The 22,134-nt window shown below is 44.7% G+C and overlaps 1 protein-coding gene across 17 annotated transcripts in view; it reads left to right on the top strand.

The window, feature by feature from the left end:
* The window catches only part of AOPEP (aminopeptidase O (putative)), a 383,438-nt gene that overhangs the window by 56,478 nt on the left and 304,826 nt on the right, over positions 1-22,134 (top strand). For all 17 annotated transcript variants that reach the window (XR_002517756.2, XR_001895427.3, XM_031654785.1 and 14 more), the window contains exons 4-5: positions 7,716-7,869; positions 15,656-15,901. Coding sequence is in view for 15 of the 17 variants with exons in the window: in XM_031654785.1 (XP_031510645.1) it covers positions 7,716-7,869; positions 15,656-15,901 (400 nt within the window). In the remaining 2 variants the exon portion in view is untranslated. The remainder of the gene's footprint in view (positions 1-7,715; positions 7,870-15,655; positions 15,902-22,134) is intronic.

The following is a 22,134-nucleotide window of genomic DNA, read 5'->3' on the forward strand; positions in this document are numbered from 1 at the left end:
TTTATTTATTTTATTTTTTTGAGATGGAGTTTCACTCTTGTTGCCCAGGCTGGAGTGCAATGGCACGATCTCGTCTTCTCGGGTTCAAGTGATTCTCCAGCCTCAGCCTCCTGAGTAACTGGGATTACAGGCATGTGCCACTATGCCCGGCTAATTTTGTAGTTTTAGTAGAGATGGGGTTTCTGCCATGTTGGCCAGGCTGCTCTGAAACTCCCGACCTCAGGTGATCCACCCGCCTCGGCCTCCCAAAGTGCTGGGATTATAGGCGTGAGCCACTGTGCCCGGCCCAAAAACTAAATGTTAAGCTACCTCTTGTGATTTGAAAATTGATCCATTTCAGGTTCTATTATAGCTACAAAAAGCACAGTCATCTAAGGAAAATTTCAGTCCTGTTGTGGAGATGAAAATGTCTATTTGGATCTTGTAACAACTGTTATTGTCAATACGTCATGTGATACGTGTATCTTACTAGTGAGACAACCGAAGTATGAGAGTTTTTCCCCCTACATGCAGTCCAATAGGGGAAAGTGATGTAGGGGCGTTCGAGAACTCTGGTCTCTTTCTGAGGAGGTCAGAAGGCCAGCGTGACAGAATCTGCCCAGAAAGAAGGGCAAGCTGTGCCTGAAGTTAAGGAGTGCTGTTCCCTCTGCTTCCCTTCCTACCACCCCTCTCTGTTAGTCTTGCTAATGAATCCCGGCCTGGCTGTGAAGTCATCCAGTGGCGTGAGGGGTTTCTGGCCTCTGCAGAGGAGAAACTCTGGGTTAATTCAAGTACAGCGTGTTCTCTTTGTTTTGCAGCTGGTGTAGCCAAGGGAGTCTAGTGCAAGTGGATTGAATCAAAAGGAAAATGAAGGCATTCACTGTCTGTTTCATCAAGGATGGCTCATTTGGAGTAAACACCATTGAAATAGTCTCCAAATGGCCATTCTATGTGAAGTCACACAGGATGCCCCTTCAGGCTGTCGTTCTCCTTTAAATGGATCGCTTTGTGTGTGCTGTGTTTAATGCCATTCAACCTTAAACCCCAGATGTGGGCCTCATCAGGCCACGGTTTTCAGTACACATGTGGCAACCATACCTTCAGCATTCTTTGCCTCTGCCTTCAGAAAATCAGCCTGAGCATCAAGGGCAGACAGCTGTAAAGCTGAGAGCTTGCAGATGAAGAACAACAACAGCAGATGGTGACAAGCAGCTAACGTTTCTTCAACACTTACTTTGTGCCAGTTATTATGCCTAGTAATCACTCTGTAGATTATCTAACTGAATCCTAACTTAATCCTCACAGCGAGATACTGTGATCATTCTCTTGTTACACATGAGGAAACCGATGCATTAGAGAAATCAAGTGATGTGCCCAGACTGGTAAGTGCAGAGCAGGGACTCGAACCCCAGCTGTCAGATTCCAGAGGTGGAACTCAGTGAATGGACATATCCAAAAGCAATACACTGTCATTAACTCTCTTGCAAGGTAGGCTTATTCGAAACAATAGACAATCCCGAAATTATTTATCTTTGTCTTGGGAATGCATGCTCTGCTTTCAGAGGCAATATTTCCACGTTATTCTTTGCAGTTTTGTAGGCTGATAGGAAGATAAGGTTAGGTGCTGTTCCCTGTGGAGCAGGCAGTCTTCATGTACGATTGGGCTCATTGGAATAATCCAGCAACAGACAACTCAAAAGAGACTTTTCTACCAAATGAGGATACTAGAAAGGTCCTCATGGCGGGGAACGAATGAAAACCTTCTCCAGAGCACTAGCCGCGCTCCGTGATCTCAGCGCTGGCTCTAGCATTTAACCAGGATCCAGGCAGGAAGCCCAGGGCCAGACTCTAGTGGGAAGCTTCTGAGAAGAGTTCGACCAGGGTCTTTGGGAATTGGGTTTCTGGCTGGTTCTTATTTGGCCCAGCCAATTGATCTGCCCTGATTTGACTGTCATTTGGGATCCAAGAAAACCTTTTTGCTTTTAAAAGCTTGCAGACGGAAACAGTTGATTCCAAATGAGCTCCACTAAGTAGAGGAACTTTAGGAATCTAAGAAAATAAAAAAAACTTGTGTGCTGTACAGGAGGAAATCATCTTGAGCACTTAAAATATGAATTTGGGTGATATTTAAAAAACAATTGTTTTATTTCCAGTATTGAATTTCAGAAAAGACTGTGGGGAAGCAATGACAGTTTTAACATATTTTTATTGGACTCACCTCAGGTTCCGTTACCACTATTGCTATCTCACTCTCTAACTCTGGGTCATTTAAGGTTTCTGACTTTTTAATTGCTAATCTCCATTTCTCCCCCCGCCTCCTCCCGCTGTGACTTCCTGTGGCCTCCCCACGTCACCTCGAGGGTACAGATTCTGATCAAGGTGCTGGGTTGTGATGCGATTGGGCGCTCTCTGTGGACTTCTGTTGACCTTGTGCAGGGATCTGACAGATTCCTCCTACCCCATTAGCAGTGTTTCCTCTTGGGAGTGGTTTCCTCTCTGCTGTTTCCACAAGCATCATCTTGCCAGGGACCAGGTGGATGGCGCAAGAACCAGACAGGCAGCAGCAAGAAAATCAGGTCACAAATTCAGCCAAGTGTAGGGAGAAAGCTTGTGGTGCCTGGTGCTTCATTCTTAAGCCGGGCGCGGTGGCTCAAGCCTGTAATCCCAGCACTTTGGGAGGCCGAGACGGGCGGATCACGAGGTCAGGAGATCGAGACCATCCTGGCTAACCCGGTGAAACCCCGTCTCTATTAAAAAATACAAAAAACTAGCCGGGCGTAGTGGCAGGCGCCTGTAGTCCCAGCTGCTCGGGAGGCTGAGGCAGGAGAATGGCGTAAACCCGGGAGGCGGAGCTTGCAGTGAGCTGAGATCCGGCCACTGCACTCCAGCCTGGGCGACAGAGCGAGACTCCGTCTCCCAAAAAAAAAAAAAAAAAAAAAAAAAAAAAAAAAAAAGGATTTCTTAATAGGCTAGTGCCTGCTCCTTCTCTCTCAATTGCTTCTTTCCTCTGAGTTTTATTTCATCATTTTAATAGTACCTCAGTACCAGACGTGTTATTCTTTTTCTGTTAAGATTAACTTTTGCTTAATTGATTAGTTCAATTATTTTGTATTAAAGATGCAATATTTAAAGAGTCAAGTAATTCTGATGGGTTTATTGTAACCATTTTCCCAAGCAGCAATCCTTTGTAATCTCTGTTCCTCCATTTTTCCTGCTTTTTAGAAGTAACCACTTTCACCTCTTTTGGCTGATTCCTTGATATTTACCTGCATGTCCTTCAATAAGACGCTTTATTGTTCAGGGTTGGTCTTCCCCCTGTGGCAGGTAAGTAATTTAGCTGTCCTCCTCTCTCCCCCAACTTCATCATACACAGGCCCCCTTCCTAAAATCCTGTCTTCTCAGTGTAATTAATATCATAATGTTGATTAGATCAGTATTCTTCATTTATATTATTATTGTTTTTGACATAGGGTCTTCCTCTGTCGCCCAGGCCGGAGTATAGTGGTGTGATCACAGCTCTACTGCAGCCTGACCTCCTGGGCCCGAGTGATCCTCCTGCCTCAGCCTCCCAAGTACATGATCACAGGCAGGCTCCACCAATGCACCTGGCTAATTGAAAAACATTTTTTTTTTGTAGTGGTGGGATCCCCCTGTGTTGCCCAGGCTGGTCTTAAACTACTGGTCTGATGTGATCCTTTTACCTAGGCCTCCCAAAGTGCTAGGATCACATAGGTGGGCCACCGCATCCAGCCTTCGTTTATATCATTATATTTTTGTGTGTTATTAAGAGCTAAGCCTTGTAGCAAAACTGTGGCTTCATTATTACTTCTGTACATGTTAATTTTTTTCTTGGATGGAGTTACTAATTGTCTTACGCTTTGTTTTTTTTTCCCATTTGCTTGTCCTTTTGGATCTTGATTTTGCATTAGCAGCTTTCTAAGGGTACTTGGAAGCTTGCGTGCGAGCATTCAGGAGCAGGGCACTGAAATATGAATCGGAAGCTGTGAATACATTTGGAGGGCTTGTCAGCCATCAGCTTCACCATAGACTCGTTTCTTAAGCTGGTCCCCTTCTTTCAGTCTCTTGCCTAGACGGTGAAAGCCTGGCTGCCAGCCTTCTGGAACAAAATAAGGGAGGACGGCTGGTGGCCTCAGCATCCTATGTGCATGTATTCATCTAGTTCCATTCACGTGCCTTCAGCTGTGCCATTCCTCCTCCAACACCACAGCTGCCAGTTCAGAGGCTCTCCCTTTAATCTTTCTAGAAAACAAACTTCCAGTTATTTGTTGGGGTATGTGTGGGATGGGCAAATAGCCCAGGTGTGCAGGGTGGGGGAGAACATCTATGGATCTGGCCACTTCTTAGATGTGCAGCCAGGCCTGCTTAGTTTAGCATTTCCTCTACCCTAGAGCCTTTTGGAGCTTCTAAGGGGTAAAATGAGGTGGGTCTTATCTTTCCCCACTGCCAACTTAGGATTCAGGTCTGGATTCAGGTCTGCTGTGTCGTTTGTCACTCTTCCATCTGCGTTCTAGCTTCCAATATTCTGCAGCAATTGTCTCCTGCTTTATTCTCTCTGTCCTTGTTGGTTCGTGTCTTTAGAATAGAAATTCTTTTACTGTTCCTGAATGGAGTTTGGGGAGGAAGTAAAGGTGGCCTCGGCCTCATACATTTAAACTTCTCTTTTTACCTGAAAGCCTCACCATTGCTGCTTATTTACTGAACTGCCAAGGGTCTGAATTTTTAACAAGGAAATTCTAATGGTTCTTGGTAAACTCTAAAATTTACTTCAGAGAAGGAATGACAGACCATAGCCCTTTGATTAAGAAAATGTGTTTTTTTTAGTTTTTTTTTTTTTTTTTTTTTTTTTTTTTTTATGCCAGAGCCTTTCAAAAGATTTAGTTCCTTACCCATAACTTCCTCCTCCTTCTTCCATCTGCACACTCCTTTCTACCTGCTTCAACTCTCATTGTGTTTCCAGTAGAAAATGAAAGTTTTTATGGAGCAGTCATGGGAGGCATTGGGTTCCAGGGAATGTAGGTAGTTATGGGAAGACAGAAAAATAGGAGAGGTGGAGTCTGTATAGCCCATCATGTCATATCCATGTCATTCTTTCATCAAGACATCTGTGACTGTCCCTACCTCCTTCTTACTGTCTTGGAATCATAGCAGTGATTCTCTTTGAGGCTGTGGTTTTGCTTCATGCCCAGTAGAAGCTATCACTTGATTGGCTTCAATGTCTCTGGATTTAATTGTCCCTTTAAGGAGGAGTATGCCTTCAACTTGTTCTTTTTGTTGGAGACCTAGTCTCACCCAGGCTGGAGTGCAGTTGCACGATCTTGGCTCATTGCAACCTCTGCCTCCCAGGTTCAAGCAATTTTCCTGCCTCAGCCTCTCAAGTAGTTGGGATTACAGGCACGTGCCATCACACCTGGCTAATTTTTGTGCTTTTGGTAGAGATGGGGTTTCACCATGTTACCCAGGCTGGCCTTGAACTCCTGACCTCAAGTGATCCATCCAGCTTCCAGGCAGGTTGGAGAGAATGGCTGGCTCTGGAGGGTGTCCAGCAGTTCTGACCATGTCCTTTTGTGTCTCTTTTTCAAGTAACTCCCTTCATGGCTTCCAAACTTGAATCTCACCAAAATATTATTTATTTTTAACTAAGTCCTACCTTCCTGAGTTCAGAATTTGTTTTGAGATAGACAAAGGAACTATGCACATGGAGATCAAAATCTAATCTCTATTCTTGGTTTTTACTGGTAAAGCACTTTAAAAAATGTCGTGTTAGGTCTGCTGGCCAGTAGGGGCATGTTAATATTTCAGCTCGGAATTTGACATCCAATCACGGACCACATTGGACAACCATAGGCCAGTTTGGTCAGTGATTGGATGTCAGATGTGTTTAAACCTCTAAAACTTAAGGCAAGAAAAAGAACGATAGCTGTTTCTCTGAAGGAGGGTGTGAGGGGCCGAAAGAGATTTGTGCTAACAAGCTCCTCCCTCTGGGAGCATGAGGAGAGGAGAAACGTGTTCCGTAACAGAAGGTGATATCCCGTAGCAAAGACATTGGGTCAACTTAAATGCCTATCAATGTTAGACTGAATAAAGAAATGTGGTACATCTACACCGTGGAATACTGTGCAGTCATAAAAAAGAATGAGATAATGTCCTTTGCAGCAATATGGATGGGGCTGGAGGTCATTATCCTAAGCGAACTAACACAGCATCAGAAAACCAAATACTGCACGTTCTTACTTATAGTGGGAGGTGAACACTGAGTACACATGGATACAAAGAAGGGAACAACAGACACCAGGGCCTACTGGAGGGTGGAGGGTGGGAGGAGGGTGAGGACAGAAAAGCTACCTATCAGGCTGGGCACAGTAGCTCAAGCCTGTAATCCCAGCACTTCAGGAGGCCAAGGTGGGAGGACTGCTTGAGCCCAGGAGTTCAAGACTAGCCTGAGCAACATAGTGAGAACCTGTCTTTTTAAAAATAACAAAAACAAAAAAATTAAGCTGGGTGGGTGTGGTGGCATATACCTGTAGTCCCAGCTACTTGGGAGGGTGAGGTGGGAGAATCACTTGAGACATTGGATATTGGGTATACAAGAGGTTGAGCCTGCAGTGAACTGTGATCACGCCACTGCATTCCAACCTGGGCAACAGAGCGAGACCCTGTCTCAAAAAAGAAAAACTACCTGTTGAGTACTATGCTTATTACCTGGGTGACAAAATAATCTATACACTAAACCTGCTCCCACCCTGCCCCATGATGCAGTTTACCCAAGTTTGTTACACAAACTTGCACCTGAACCTAAAATAAAAGTTAAAAAAAGATGATATCAATTCTTCTTAAGACACATGATTAATGTATAGCAGATGCTCAGAAAAAATACTATGTTAAATCAGGTTGTATGACACATTCAGATTTCAGAAACGTGAAAGTCATTTTTACATCTTAGAAATGAGGGGAGTATAGTGTTATAAGTTATCAGCCATTCATTCCTTTGATAAAAAGCCTCTAAGGTTTGGACCAAGTGGAGAGTACACCCTCAACTGGAATGGGGAGCCCCAGCTCTAATCCTAGTCCTGTTACAAACTAGTTAGTTAGGAGTCCTTGGCTCCGTTGAACCTCTACACCTGCTTTTCATCTGCTCAGCAAGGAGTGGAAGACCAGCTAAACAGATAAAAGGGACTAAGGGTAAGACCTGAACTCTCACAGCTAATTAATTTCAGAGTGGGCGTGAAAACCCAAGTGTCCCCCTTCCCTAGTCTCATGTGTTTAGATTGGCCTGAATTGAATTTGGACAAGATAGTTACAGCACAAAGCAATCATTGCTTTGCTCACTCTTTCACTCATTCAACTGGTATCAATTGAGCATTTTTTAAATGCTAAATACTGTGTTGGATGAATGAGACATATTCTGTCTGTAGGAGCATACAGCCTGCTGTGTGTACAGCTGAGAGGGACCCCTGCACTGCTGCCCTCACGTGAAGGGCTTCAGACTGATCCGTGGAAGAGACCAGACCTTCCTAGTTGCCTTGAAGCCGTCGTCCCTCCTGTGCTTTCCCTGAGACCTGAAGTAGTGCCCTTTCTGCTGACGTGACCGACCGCCAAGAGCTGGCTCTCACCAGCTTATCGCAAAAGCTCTTCAAGTGCCGCAAGAGAGGAAATTACACAGCAGAGCCCAGAATCATATATTGGCCTCATTACGGGTTTTCTCTTCCTGTTTATAGGGTGCTCAAGCTGGTATTACTACGTAACCATGCCGATGCCAGCCTCCACCTTCACAATTGCAGTGGGATGCTGGACAGAATTGAAGATGGAGCCGTGCTCATCGGGTGATTCGGCAACAGAGACACCCTTCTCACCTTCTGAGGCCGACTTCAGGTTTGTGTGGGGGGACTTGCTGGGAAGGGAAAAACACTTAAGGGAGTGGTATGCTGCATTTCTTCCAAGCACTGGGAATGTGAGTCACTCCTGCTGAGAAACTAAACCAAAATAGGATTAATCAAAGCAGGAAAAGCCCCGTTAGAAAGGAAAGAGAGGGCCGGGCGCAGTGACTCACGCCTGTAATCCCAGCACTTTGGGAGGCCGAGGCGGGTGGATTACGAGGTCAAGAGATTGAGACCATCCTGACCAACATGGTGAAACCCCATCTCTACTAAAAATACAAAAAAATTAGCCAGGTGTGGTGGCGGATGCCTATAGTCCCAGCAACATGGGAGGCTGAGGCAGGAGAATGGCTTGAACCCGGGAAGCAGAGGTTGCAGTGAGCTGAGATTGTGCCACTGCACTCCAGCCTGGCGACAAACTGAGACTGTCTCAAAAAAAAAAAAAAAGAAGAAGAAAGAGAGGCTGGGCGCCGTGGCTCAGGCCTATAATCCCCCACTTTGGGAGGTTGAGGTGGGTGGATCACGAGGTCAGGAGTTCAAGACCAGCCTGGCCAACATGGTGAAACCCCATCTCTACTAAAAATATAGAAATTAGCCAGGCATGGTGGCACCTGTCTGTAATCCCAGCTATTTGGGAGGCTGAGGCAGGAGAATTGCTTGAACCTGGGAGGCAGAGGTTGCAGTGAGCCGAGATTGCGCCATTGCATTCCAGCCTGGCGACAGAGCGCGACTCTGTCTTGGAAAAGAAAGGAAAAAGTGTTGAGAAGAAGAGATGTGAGCCTATTATTTATGCAGAAAGAGAGAAGAAGGTAAGTATATATGAAATCCTGTGAAGTGTGCTGAAATATTTATATGTGTTTGGCTAAATTCAAGGAATCCTCAGATTCAATGCCTCCTCTCCTCCCATGCCTTTTAGGTTTGGTTTTCGGTGCTTATGTGGTCAAAAACAAAGCTGCTGATGGATTACTTTCTATGCTACTCTGCTGTGTTGGTTGTACCAACTGCTGTCAGCGGTGCACTGTGGGGACAGCAGCTCCCTCAGTGGGGCTAGTCGCTGCTTTAGGAGCACAGGACACAAGGAAACTGATGCAAAGCCCTTGGGTTAAGGGAATCCTGCTTGGTCAGGGCTTTGTTAACATCAGTAGTGATTTCTTTTAAGTATGAACCAGATAAAATCATTTTGAGGCTTTAAAAAATTAGTATAGGCCACTGGATATTTACTGGCAGCCTGTCTAGATGTTCAATGGTTTCTAGCTTTGAGAGCCAAAAGAAGGAGAAGGGGGCCGCCGAGAAGATGCACAGCACGTGCATCATGCAGCGCTCCTAGGATTTTATACCCAGCTCAACGGAGTCGTTTTTCCTATTGACAGACGGTCGCTAAGTCGGTACCTTCTGGTGGAGAAAGCCCAGAGTAATGGTAGAGATGATTCATTACTCCTTGAAAACCAGCTAAGATACGCTCCTAATGCAGATTCTTTTTGTGTTGGTTTTATTTTGCCTTGCTGCTTTTACGAGTACCACAGTAACTGCGGCCGTTGGTCTTCATCTTTCAGAGATGACGCTACGTTCTCTCTCTTCTGGTGGGCACGTATTATTGCCGTGTTTTGCCTTTCAGAGATGAAGCTGTGTTCTCTGTCTTCCGGTGGGCACGTATTATTGCCGCATTTTGCCTTGTTTGGCAGAAGGGAAGTCATTTCCACTTCCTGTTCGGTAGCTTGCCTCGTTTGGACTGTCTTCCCTGAGCTATGTGAACATCCTAGATTGCGTATTAGATTTTACTTCTGTATTCTTGAGGGAAGAAGGGAATTGTGGGCAGAAGTGACATATGCTAGCTTCATGTGGGAACTTTAATTTCGTGTGAGATCCTCCCGTGCTCTCTTCCCTGCAGTAGGATCACACAGGAGGCTTTGTTCTGTAATTTCAGGGGGCCTGAATTTCCGGGTGAGGATGACAGGTGCTCTGGAGAGCCGCTTAGATCTGCAGTGGACTTGGTATTAGCAAGAAGCACACTGTTTTGTGTTAAGCCACTGAAACACCAGGGGTGTTTGTCACTGCAGCATATCCTAGGCTATCCTGACTTGATACAGTAGCCATTGGTTGTTCCAAGTCAGAAACTAAGTCTTGATCTAAATGTAATCTCCTTTAGTCCTAAGGATAGGCCTGCAAGACAGATTGGATAGATTATTATTCCCATTTTATAGATAAGGCTGTTGAAGCTCAGATAGTAACTTGTTAACATTAATATATCTACTAAGTAGCAATACCTGGATTTATATCCAGGCCTGACCCCAGAGAGGGGTGAGTCAGAATCTTACCTGGAGACTTTAAAAAACTATATGTAACATTGATGCCTCACATGGAGTCTGATCCACCTTCCCATCTGGAGAGTCACTGCTATGATTTGAGCCACCATGATTGACGGGAGTGTGTTGTGTTGGAACAGAAAACGGAAGTCGAGAGCAATGCCTTTGAGCTTGAAAGTGCCATTCTTGGTGGTTGGATGTACCTCTTCGGACAAAGCCACACCTTCCTTATCTACAGATGAAGGCTTTGTCCGTGGCTCCTCAGATTCTCGATGGTGACGAAGTACTCTTCTGTTTTTCATCTAAGGCCTCAGCACTGATTGATTCTTAGAGGAGCTGCTCAGTTGGAAAATGTGTGCCTTTGGAAGGCTAGGGGAAGGCAAGGACAGACATTTGTTATTTTGCCTTTCTAGCCATATTCCAAAGAGATGTGGGGTTGGGGAGTGGGCAGCAGCCACTGACTCTGTGCTCTCTCCTTCCTGCTCAGAAGCAGCTTAAATGGCTTCTCAGTTTTCTTGCATCCACTATTCTGAAAGGAGGAAGAAATGCTTAAATCAAATGAAGATTCTGGGATGTCTAAAATTCCTGTCAGGCTTTAGGGGAAGAAGCAGGTACAACTCCTCTCTTGCGTCCTGAATTCACCAGTTGAGGAACAGACAGAGGAGATAAAAATAAAGGTTTTATTATTGACAGAAGCTGGACTGAAGGAATGCTCAGGTGCATGGTCTCAGTGGGATTTCTGAGACTCCATTTCCAAATGAGACAAATTTACCCACCCAGTTACCAGCCCAGCTGGACTGCTGCTGGCCTCTGTAACACAGATGCAGAGTCCACCCGACACATGGCAGGAGCAGGTCCAAAGTGCACCCTCTGTGGGCAGGCAGGTTCGAAAGAGAAAGTCTGTGTGGCCCAGCAGTCAGGTAAGCTGGGGAGAGAGGTCCGGGTGCCACTCTAGGAAGTGCATCTTTCCATGAAACTGGGAGGCCTGGTGAATGGGGTTCCTCCCATGCCCCCTTCCATGTCTCATAAACTATGAGTTTTCCCTTCCTTTATCAAGATGCTCGTCCTTCAGGAACATGCTACTGATAAAATCACAGCTTGCATTTGCTTAGTCCTGCCCTGGCTGTGCGCTTCACGTGTGCCGCCTTCAGTTGTCAGAAAGTGGCTTTTTTCATCCATTACGTTTCTGACTCCATGCAAAGTTTGTCAGCAAAGGTGCTCTGAAGTGCCAGTCACAGTGGTGTTTTTTGGTTATGTTCACATCTGGTCCCTTTTGCCTTCTCCAGCACCCGTTCTACTTCAAACCTTCCTAAGACCACCAATCAAATTCATGTAAATCCAACGTCCACAGGGGCCTGCTATACCACAGGTTTTCGTTTGCCTCAGGTGCTCATCTGGGTTCCAGAAATTTGGCCAAAGTGTTGGTCACTGAACTTTTATGATCGATGTTCATGTGAGTAAAATTATAGTGAGAACGTTCCCTCTTCCAGCTCCACTTTCACACATGCTCCAGCCACTCTGGGTGAGCATTTTAGTAAATACATTGATTATCAGGCTTTCAGATAAGCTGTTGAAAGTTTATTAATTTTATTCAGCTGTAGTATAACCTTCTTCAGCCACAGGGGAATCTTTGTGTTTTGTTTCTTTAACCTCTTGAGGTCTTTGTGGGGGCCACACAGTTTAAACATGACACAGAAACTTGGATAAAGTCCAAAGGAACTTAGCAAAAATGATTAAAGGCATGGAAAATGGGCACTACAAAGAAGAAAACGCATTGAGACTGATTATTTGAAAGAAGAATCTGGTGGGGAACAGGTCTTCTTTAGCGTTGTAAAGTAATGAAAAGTTGCTTTGGTAGGAAGTACGGCATGTTTGAGTCGGTGCTGAATCTATGGAAGACTATTTGTAAAAAGCACAGAGTCGGCCGGGCGCGGTGGCTCAACCTGTAATCCCAGCACTTTGGGAGGCCGAGGCGGGCGGATCACGAGGTCAGGAAATCGAGAGCATCCCGGCCAACATGGTGAAACCCCGTCTCTACTAAAAATATAAAAATTAGTTGGGCGTGGTGGCGGGCACCTGTAGTCCCAGCTTATGGGAAGCTGAGGCAGGGGAATGGCGTGAACCTGGGAGTTGGAGGTTACAGCCGAGATTGCACCACTGCGTTCCAGCCTGGCGACAGAATGAGACTCCGTCTCAAACAAAAAAAAAGTACAACCCCCTGACCTCTTCAGAAATAAGGCAATTCTATGAAGAATGGCTTGTGTGCTCAGTTATCATAGAATCATAGTGTCTTTTAAGTATAATTAACATACAACAAAATGTGCAGATCTTAAGTGTTCAGCTTAATGAGTTTACGATGTTGCACACAGCCTAAACCCGACAGAGAACACGCTGTCTCTGCAGTAAGTTAGTAAATTCTCTCACACCCTTTTTTGTTGTTGTTGTTTTTGAGACAGAGTGATGCTCTGTCACCCAGGCTGGAGTGCAGTGGTGCGATCTTCGCTCACTGCATCTCTGCCTCTCAGGTTCAAGTGATTCTCCTGCCTCAGTCTCCCAAGTAGCTGGGATTACAGGCATGCGCCACCACACTTGGCTAATTTTTTTGTACTTTTAGTAGAGATGGGGTTTGACCATGTTGGCCAGGCTGGTCTCAAACTCCTGACCTCAAGTGATCCACCTGCCTCAGCCTCCGAAAGTGCTGGGATTACAGGCATGAGCCACAGTGTCTGGCCTCTCCTATCCTTTTCTAACTATTTCCTTACCTCCTCCAGCAGCCACTTTGGTGAGACCATGTTAAAGATGGGGAAAAAGAAGCCCCAGATACTGAGTTGCCTGCCTTGGTCACAAGTGAGCCGGTCTGAGAAAACCGTGAAGCCCAGGTTTCCTGATCGCTATGTGGGAGCGCAGAGTGGCTTTCCTGTTGCCCCTTCCATTTCCATTTCTGTGGGAGCCTTACTATTCTCACCTGGTCAGAGCTTGAGTGCCTTAAAGTCCTGCATTTCTTCCCAGGCTTTGATTATAACAGTACTAATTCACACAACCGGAGTCATCTTCGTCATCTGAACTAGTGCCTTTTATTCCCAGAGAGACTCTAACTCACCTTGTTCCTGACTGGAAAAGAATATGAGAGAACTTTCCATGGAGACGGAATGTTGTCTCTCAGGTTTGGGTTGTGTACGATCATCAGAAATTCATCAAGCCAAACACTTTTGGGTATATCTTTGGCTACCTCAGTATTCTCTAACTTTCGGGTTCTTGGCAGCAAGAAATCATCTTTCCCTGTGTTGTGTTTAGAGGCCATTAGAATGACCTTTTTGCAAAACTGTGCTGTGGTAGATATAATGTGAGCTTATTCCTCAGCTGTGTCCAGAAGATGCCTGCACATGTCCAGTTTCTCTGGTTTAACATGATCTGAAAGCTTTGCAATAGAGATGATATGAACTGAAATGATGGTAGCACATTATATACCTGTGTAAATACATGAGAAAAAGATATCATGGTGGTTAATTTCATCAATGGCATTTTTCACTTCTCAAGACCTTTGACCACATTCGTGCACCAGCACAGTACTTGTCATTAGGTGGACATTGCAGCCTTTTTAGGTAAATGTTCACCAGCAGGCACCTTGACTCACTCTCTCCACAAAGCAAGGTTATCAATCCAGGAACTTTGGCCAGAATTCAATGTCAAGAATTATATCCTTCATGTCGTCTTATTCTGACACGTTTTTATGGGCCTCCATCCATTTTCTTACTCTCTGCTGTGGTGAAATGCCTTCGGTGCTGGAAGCTGTGTCCATGACCCATGCTGGTAGAAGGTGAGGCTTATCTGTACCTAGCCATATGGTCTCCTGAGCGCTGGCCTTGGGTAAGTGAAAGGTGCTTCGTACATTTGGAGAGGAATTGTTGCATTCTGCCCATATTGGGACATGCTAGCATCTTAAGATTTTTCATTATTCACTGTGAATCAAGTGAGCACCTGTAGTTAGAATTGACTGAGTGCGGTGGCTCGTGCCTGTGATTCCAGCACTTTGGGAGGCTGAGGCAGGAGGATCATTTGAATCCAGAAGTTTGAGACCACTCTGGCTTACAAAGTGAGACCCCATCTCCAGACCCCATCTCTTAAAAAAAAAATAGAACTGCATGTGGCATGGCAACATGCGTGTAGTCCTAGCTACTCAGGAGGCTAAGGTAGGAGGATTGTTTGAGCCCAGGAGTTGGAGGCTACAGTGAGCTATGACCCTGCCACTGCAGTCCAGCCTGGGCAACAGAGTGAAACCCTATGTTAAATAATAATAATAATGATAGGCCAGGCGCGGTGACTCATGCCTGTAATCCCAGCTCTTTGGGAGGCTGAGGCGGGTGGATTAACTGAGGTCGGGAGTTTGAGACCAGCCTGGCCAACATGGAAAAACCCCGTCTCTACTAAAAATACAAAATTAGCCGGGCGTGGTGGCAGCGCCTGTAATCCCAGCTACTCGGGAGGCTGAGTCAAGAGAATCACTTGAACCTGGGAGGTGGAAGTTGCAGTGAGCTGAGATCACACCACTGCCCTCCAGCCTGGGAAACAGAGCTTGACTCCATCTAAAAAAAAAATAATAAAATAAAATAAATAATAATGATTAGAGGGGTTTTTCATTGTGTTTGAATAAAAGACATGTTAGCAGGTGAAAAAATGGAGTACTATTGGATATAGGTTTGAGTAGATAAGTTCTCTTGAGGCCTGTGAGTCAGGTTCTAGGAATTCTCTTTCCGTTCAGCCTTTGATGGAATAACTGGCAGTGGTCAGATGAAGCAGGCGGGGGTCTGATCTGCTTCCTTAAAAGGTTGGCTCAGTTAAATTTGTACTGAAAGTGGGTTGGGAAAAATACTGTATCAGAAGTGCCTCTGTATTCCTTAATAACAGCTTTTGATGGGCTGTGAAAAGAACATCCAGATTACTATTCAGTAAAATGGTTTGTGTTCTTTTGAGGAGTTTGAGCCTGTAACTTTCGTTGGGTTCATGGTTCTGCCTCAGTCCAAGTCTTTTCTTCTAGGTAATCCCAGAATTGGATCTTTAACTTGTGTGTACTGCTCCTTCCTGTCTGGGTTAGGAATTGTCTCTAATTTGGAGATTGTTCATATGGTGATACTTGAAAACACCTAATCGAGGGCAGGAATTGTTTGTATTTTGGTGAGAGGTTTTACTGTTTTGAGTCTTAGAGGTCCCCCCACAACAAAGTTAATTCTCAAACAAGTTTTAGTGCTTTCACTTACCTTAGATTGAAGCTAGTCTGTTGATTCAAACACACGAGTAAGTTTTTATCCTGTAAATTTTCACTGCTGCACAGAGCCAAACCAAGAATTGAAATGAACAGTCTTTGCTTGTGAGTCTGTCTGAACCTCTGTCTCCTAAGCGTTGTCTACGTCTGCAAGATTGCCTCACCTCCACAGCAAGAATGATAAACATGGTTTCCCATTTATTCTGTGTTGTTCCCAGGCATGTTGGTGTTTGCAGTCACATGGAATACCCCTGCCGCTTCCAGAACGCTTTTGCCACCACCCAGCAGATCATTCCTCATCGTGTCTTTGCCCCTGTGTGCCTCACGGGTGCCTGCCAAGAGACCCTTCTGCAGCTGATCCCACCTTGCCTCTCAGCAGCACATTCTGTTCTGGGAACACACCCGTTCTCTCGGCTGGATGTTCTCATCGTCCCTGCCAACTTTCCAAGTCTGGGGATGGCCAGGTATGTTGTTCCGTTGTGGCACTTGGGGTACGTACATTTTGGAAATTCTTTGACTATGTCTTGCTTTCCTTGAGCTCTGTCAGAGCTGTCATTTGATTAGAATGGAAGGGCTGTGGTTGCTCATGCTTGGACATCTCATTGCTGCCTTGAGGAACAATTTTAATGCAGACTCCCTCATGCATGAGCCTTTGAGTGTCGTGGGCTCAGTTCAGACTGTGTTGAAAAGAAAAGGCTCACATTGTTGCTGAGACTGAGAATGCAGAGTGCCCCTGAGTGGTGAGTGTTGGGTCATGGCTGATCAGTGGCTGTTAGCTTGGATGATGACAGCATAATGCTAATGAGCCCAAGGTTATAGCATCGGGCTCTGGGCACAGTAACATGACTTGGTCCCAAGGCCACAGGCTGCTCACCTAATCCTGACCAGCTGTCTCGTCCATTCTCACCACTGGGCACAAGGGCACCGACTTGAGAGCCCCTGTGTCAAATAGACTGTGGATGGATCAGTGTAAATCCATCCCTACTGCCAGAAAAACAGCTCAAAGCAGATGACTTACTGTGGGGGGCAGAGAAGGAGTCACGTGCTACTGTTTTTTAATGTAATAAATGCACTTTTGCTATTGTGTCTTGGTTTGGCTCCCTGTATTTATGTAAGCTAAAATCTGTTCATTAATGCCATTGTTCAGTCATTAATGGGTGTCTGTGTTCCAGTGAGAAAAGATAGAGAATGTGCTTGGTTATATTTCCATTTGAAAATCTTAATCATTAACAGTGAATATGCTTGACTGAGGATGGGAAAAATAAGCTCATCAAAACATGTGACTTCAAGTTTTTCCCTATTAGTCAAGGAAATTCCTGCTGCCAATTAATTCCCATGCTTTTGAGCAGCTGTCATTTGTGGTGTTTTCCCTGAAAACTGCACACATTCTCAGTAAAATCATGAGCAGAAAAGAACTGACCAGAACATTTGCTTTTGATCTTTACTACGTACATGTACTTTCAAAAGACTGGCTGGCTCGCCTTAATCCTTGAGGAGGTCTGAGAAAGTCATTTAGACTGATTTTTATCCTCTATTTATGAAGATAATGGGAATGCAGAAACTAGGATAATTATATATATTTGGTTATGTGCATCATATAATTGTCTTGGATGTCTATATATAGAATTTGTCGTAACGGCGGTGGGGGGGCTTCTTTTGTCCCTTTGAAGAGTCTGCCGGACTTAATTTAAGTAGTAGGAGTGTTGGTGAAGAAAGAGTTGTTCATTACATGTTTCTTACTTGTACACGGGTTTGAGGGGCCCTATTTGCTTGGGAGTTTTTAGCGCTTTATGAGAACTGCAGTTTTTTAAGGCATGTTTGCTGGCAGTTCCGAGTTCTGGCCTGAGGGAACCAAAGGCAGAGTATTGTTCGTGCACAGGATTCTGTCTTCTACAGCTCCTTCCTGACATCAGTCTGCCAAAGCCAGAATGAGCTGACCTGCAGGCCATTCTATAGAGCTTCTCTTTTCAACTTTGCATGCCCAAGCAGGTAGGCTGTGTGTTTGCTGCTTTTTGCAATATTTAAAGTGATTTAAACATGCTTAACTCTGTATTTTTAAAGTAGTAAGCGTAAGTACCGTAAGGCCAAATGGTCCTGGGCACAAATGTTGAAAAATATGGTGGTGATAATAACTGAGCAGCAACAAGACGCTTTTATGCTTAAAAGCAGGAGAACCGCACATTCAGAATTTGGTGGGTTGTCAAATATCGTTCCCTTCCTTTTAGACTGTGGAGGTGAAGTCTGCCCGGGTCTGGATGTTCTTCTGGGCTCGTTACCGTTCCCTGGACGAGAGCTGTGGAAGGAGGACTGTGGTATCTTCCACTGCCAGTCGGGGTGGGGAAGGGGAGCGCTCTGTTTTTCCAAACTCTGACTTCAGCTGGTTCCACTTGCTTGGCTTGACTCTGTCGGGATCCCAACACCTTGGGCCACATGCGGCTGAGTGGGGTTTGTGACTCAGCTGGCTACTGGGGCCCTGCTGCTTTATTTACGGTCGAGGCTTTGCTTGAGGTTTTATAAAGCAAAACTAGAACAAAAACGATGGTTTTGTAAGTCAGCTTCGTACCCTAAACAGGAATAGAGAAACTTCAAGGCTAGGAGGAGTCGCCCAAAAAGACCTCCACACTGAAACTTACCATTGTCCTCGTAGATATAATACGCCAAGAGATCAGCGGGCTTCTTGGTAAATTAAATGGCTCCTTCCCGAGTCCATATTTTATAAACATGTAGGCAAGATGATAAATTCCATACCTCTGGACTTCTTTAGTGATCGGGTCTTAACTCTAGTGAACGGCTGGTTTTATGCCATTCCTGTGTATTTTCTTTTTTGGCAAATGATGTTAAACGTTCCCTCCTGAACTAAAATGGGAACATTGTTATTGATGTGTCAGGAGTTTCTGAGCATTTTGGATGATATTCAGGATGAGTTCACTATTTTAAACGTTGTGTGTCATGGTTTTCATGAATAAGCTGAAAGGTCTCCTCTTCGATTCTGTTTTTGCGCTCGATTCTGGTATTTCAGTGAAGTGGGGAAGAAACACATTTATAAAACTTGAATGTATGATGATGACAAATCAGTTTATAAGAAGGTAAATAATACACAAGTAATATTTTAGAATTTTGAATGCTTTTCAAACATGGCAGTAACTAGAACATTTATCAGTACTGCTCTTCATGATTTTTGTCACCTTTTAATATAACAGGAGCCATTACTAACTGGCCCCTCCCTGCCCCAGTCCTTTTCCGCATCACTGTTCAGGGGAGAGGGGCGTTCCTTCTCTGCTGAGAAAAATCGCCGGTTTGCCTTTCAGATGCTCTCCTCGGCGGGTGTGCCTGGCCTTTCAGTTTTTGTTCCATTGCGTTTTTGCCTTCCATGAACACGGAATCTGCCATATCAGGAACCGTAAAGTGTACGTTCCTTGACTTGACTACTGTGATGTCTGTATGAAGATATGCATGCGTTTAAAATGCATCTCTGAAGTACACACAGCTCTCTTCCCGTTGGTTTAATTAATATTCTACCATTTTCATGGTCCTTGTGTGTTCTCAGAGTCTCTGCTGGGGATTGACTGGCAAGTGTGATATCTTAATTTTGAGAAATACATGAAAGGAGCTCATCATCACACTTACACTCTCTGTTATAACAGCAGTAATGTTAATGGAATCATATTCTAGAACCAGGCTTATGACAGTTGCTTAAAATGAACACCTTAATCTTACTTGTATGTGTGTGTAATAAATGCTTTGCTTCACATTTGTCTTTCAGCAGTTCACAATTACATGTCATGGGCATAATTAGGTTGGCAGAACTACCTTGCTGACATCCAAATATGTTCTTTTCTTTCCTTGTATTTGAATTTCAAGAATCTCTTGCAACTTATTTCAGAGTGGTTTTCCGTGAAGAACCCTGAAGTTACAAGCCCTGTGTTCTGTAGTTCTGCTTCACGGCTCAGCTGTTCACGTGCATCTTCACCCTTCATCCCACGGGGAAAATTGAGGGGAAAAAATGACTATCGTGTGGCTGATGACAGGTGACAGATTCTTTGACCTTTTCCCCACTCGTTCTTGTTCTTGTCCTCACCAGATAGTCTTGATCATTTGGTTCTTGTTTATTTATTCTTACAATAAATATTTATCAAGTGTATACTGTGTGCCAGATAGTACTTACGATGCAGAGCCTACAAGGGTGAACGAGATTGAGGAGGTCTCTGTCCTTATGAAATGGACATTCTAGTCAGGAGAAAATTAGTGTGCGTGAAACAAGTAATTAAGACGTATGCTATGAAGAAAATAAAATCAAGTAAGTGTCACAGTGGGAGAATCAATAGCATTGTTAGGGTGAGAGGGAAAAGCTTCCTTAAAGAGTGACATTCAGGCTAAGACTGAAGAATATAAAGGACTCAGCTTTGTGACCATCTGCTCTCAGTCCACAGGCCTCAAGGTGGGAACCACTCTCGTGGGTTGGAGGAGTAGAGTGAAGGCCAGGATGGTGGCAGGTCAGTGAGGTCTTAGAATGGCTTTCCTTAGCCCCGTCCTTAGTCAGCTTGGGTGCCAGGAGCAAGTGAGCCACTAAGAAATGGCAAGATTGAGTCAGGTCCATCATTCTAGGCAGACAGGGGTTATGGGAAGAGACCAAATCTTTTTTTTTTTTTTCTTGGGACCGCAGATACCCATGCCATCTCCCGACTGGCTGGTGAGAACCCGGCTGGCGTAGCAGCTGCCGTTCTTGAGCGGAACGCCCCACGGCCCAAGCTGTCAGGACACCTGGCATCCAGACTGGCAACGTCCCTTTGTAGACAAGGGAGGAGTCCTGGATACCACGTTTTCTTCCCCCGCAGCTGCTGATTGATTCTCCGCAAGGTTTTTGGACGTCATTGGTCACAGAGAGGGAAGCTGTGGCTGTATATTTGCTCATCCTAGTTTTAAAGGTTTTTTGAATGAAAATAGGATTGACAATTAAAGACCGTAGAGAAAATTATCAATTATTAAAATCTTCACAATATGCTTCACTCTAAGGAAAAACTATAAAGCTCCCTCTTACCCAGGCTTATTCTTAAAAGATTTGATTGTGCAATAAAGACTTCTGAATGCTTCTGCTAGCTCCTGACTATTGCACAATTTTCTTAAGTACCTCAATTTGCAAATAAACGGTACGCAGGTACATGCCCAAGAATGAATGTAACCGGCTTTTTCCTCCACTCCCGCCTCGCGGGTTAGACAGGGTGTTGTCCTGTTTATTCTTATCTCCCTGCCAATGTGTAATAGAATAAGCAAAACAGAACGTGCTGGCACCAAGGGCCTGTTGTTTTCAGCTCTCTAATTGTGCTCCTTTCTGCTGGGGAAGGAAGCAGTCGTCAATTTCTGTCATTATCTTAAGTAGCAAGGTTGCACAGCTTTGAGGATTTTTCTTGGCTTGTTCTTTGTTGGCTTTACTTGAATTTTTGATCCTTCAAACCGAAACCACCATACTTTTAAACAATCCTTCTTTAGATTTCAGGGGATGTGACCCCGATTTCAAGGCAAGGTGCAGCCATAGTGATTTTTTGCCTCAGGAATCAGACTGTGAGCCTTAAATTAGTTCACCACGGCTGCCAGCTTCTCGACTTTCTCTGATGTGCTGCATAGTTTTGTTTTGTGCGTGGGTTTTGTTACTTGTTATTGTTGTCGTTTCTTTCTCAGATTTTAATAAATTCTCAATTTTCTTTCTGCATGGATTGTTTTTTAAAAAGATGTTGAATGGGCATTTCTTTCCTGTTTTGCAGTATAACTCTTCTCTGCTTTTTTGAACAGGTGGGTGTGAATGATAGAAAGCAGCTCATACCATCCTTTTTTCTGCAAAATTGTAATCCCTTGTTTACTGGCAGCCCTGCCGTTGCTGTAGAGATGAACAGACAGAATGAGCTGTGAACTGCGAGGCACGTGCAAGGCGATCTGTGCCCATGTGTGCCTCCCTTTTGTTGCTTTCTTTGTGTTCACTTTCTCCGTTTTTTATTTCAATTTTCCTTCTTGAGAAAATTATTGGACTTTATTTGCATCCTATGTTATAGGTGGGGCCTTTCCCGTTCGAATGTGTTCTGGTTCTTTCATGTTTGTGTTCCTGAAATAGTAACTGGTGTTCGTGAGGCGATGTTCTTCTGGGACTCTTGGCTGGGATGATTTTGTTCGTCTTGACAATACCCGTTTGTACTGAGCAGGGTAGGTAGTGAGAATGTGTGCGTGTGTCCGTTTTTTACAGAGCGGGTGTGAGAGGATATATAATGTCCCGAAGTCACTTAGAAGCAGGAAGTCAGGGAGACAAGTAAAATGGCCTCATCTTGTGATGACTCAGAGTCTGGTGGTCCAGCCTTAGGCAAGGCTGACCTGTAACTGTGTGTAAGGCAGCGAGTGCGTGGTTTGGGGTCTCCACACAGAAACCTTGCTGTGCCTGTGAGTGAAGATACCGTTGAAGGTCAGCATTCACTGTGGGCTGGCTTTGAGGCAGCCATAGAATCTGGATACCAGGCAAATTCCTGATCACGTGAGTTTTTGGGGGGCCAGGCTCTCTCTCTTCTGTTGGAGCAACAGGCAGAGTGAACTCGCAGCTTTTGGGTTAACTAGAATCTTCTTTTTGCCATGAAACAGCTGTGTTGCTTGTCAGATCGAGAAGTAGCATCTTATCATCATTATGCCGTGATTCTTCGCCCTCTGAAAGATTATGCTT

This window comes from Papio anubis, chromosome 13 (assembly GCF_008728515.1).
Source record: "Papio anubis isolate 15944 chromosome 13, Panubis1.0, whole genome shotgun sequence".
Taxonomy (NCBI): Eukaryota; Metazoa; Chordata; class Mammalia; order Primates; family Cercopithecidae; genus Papio; species Papio anubis.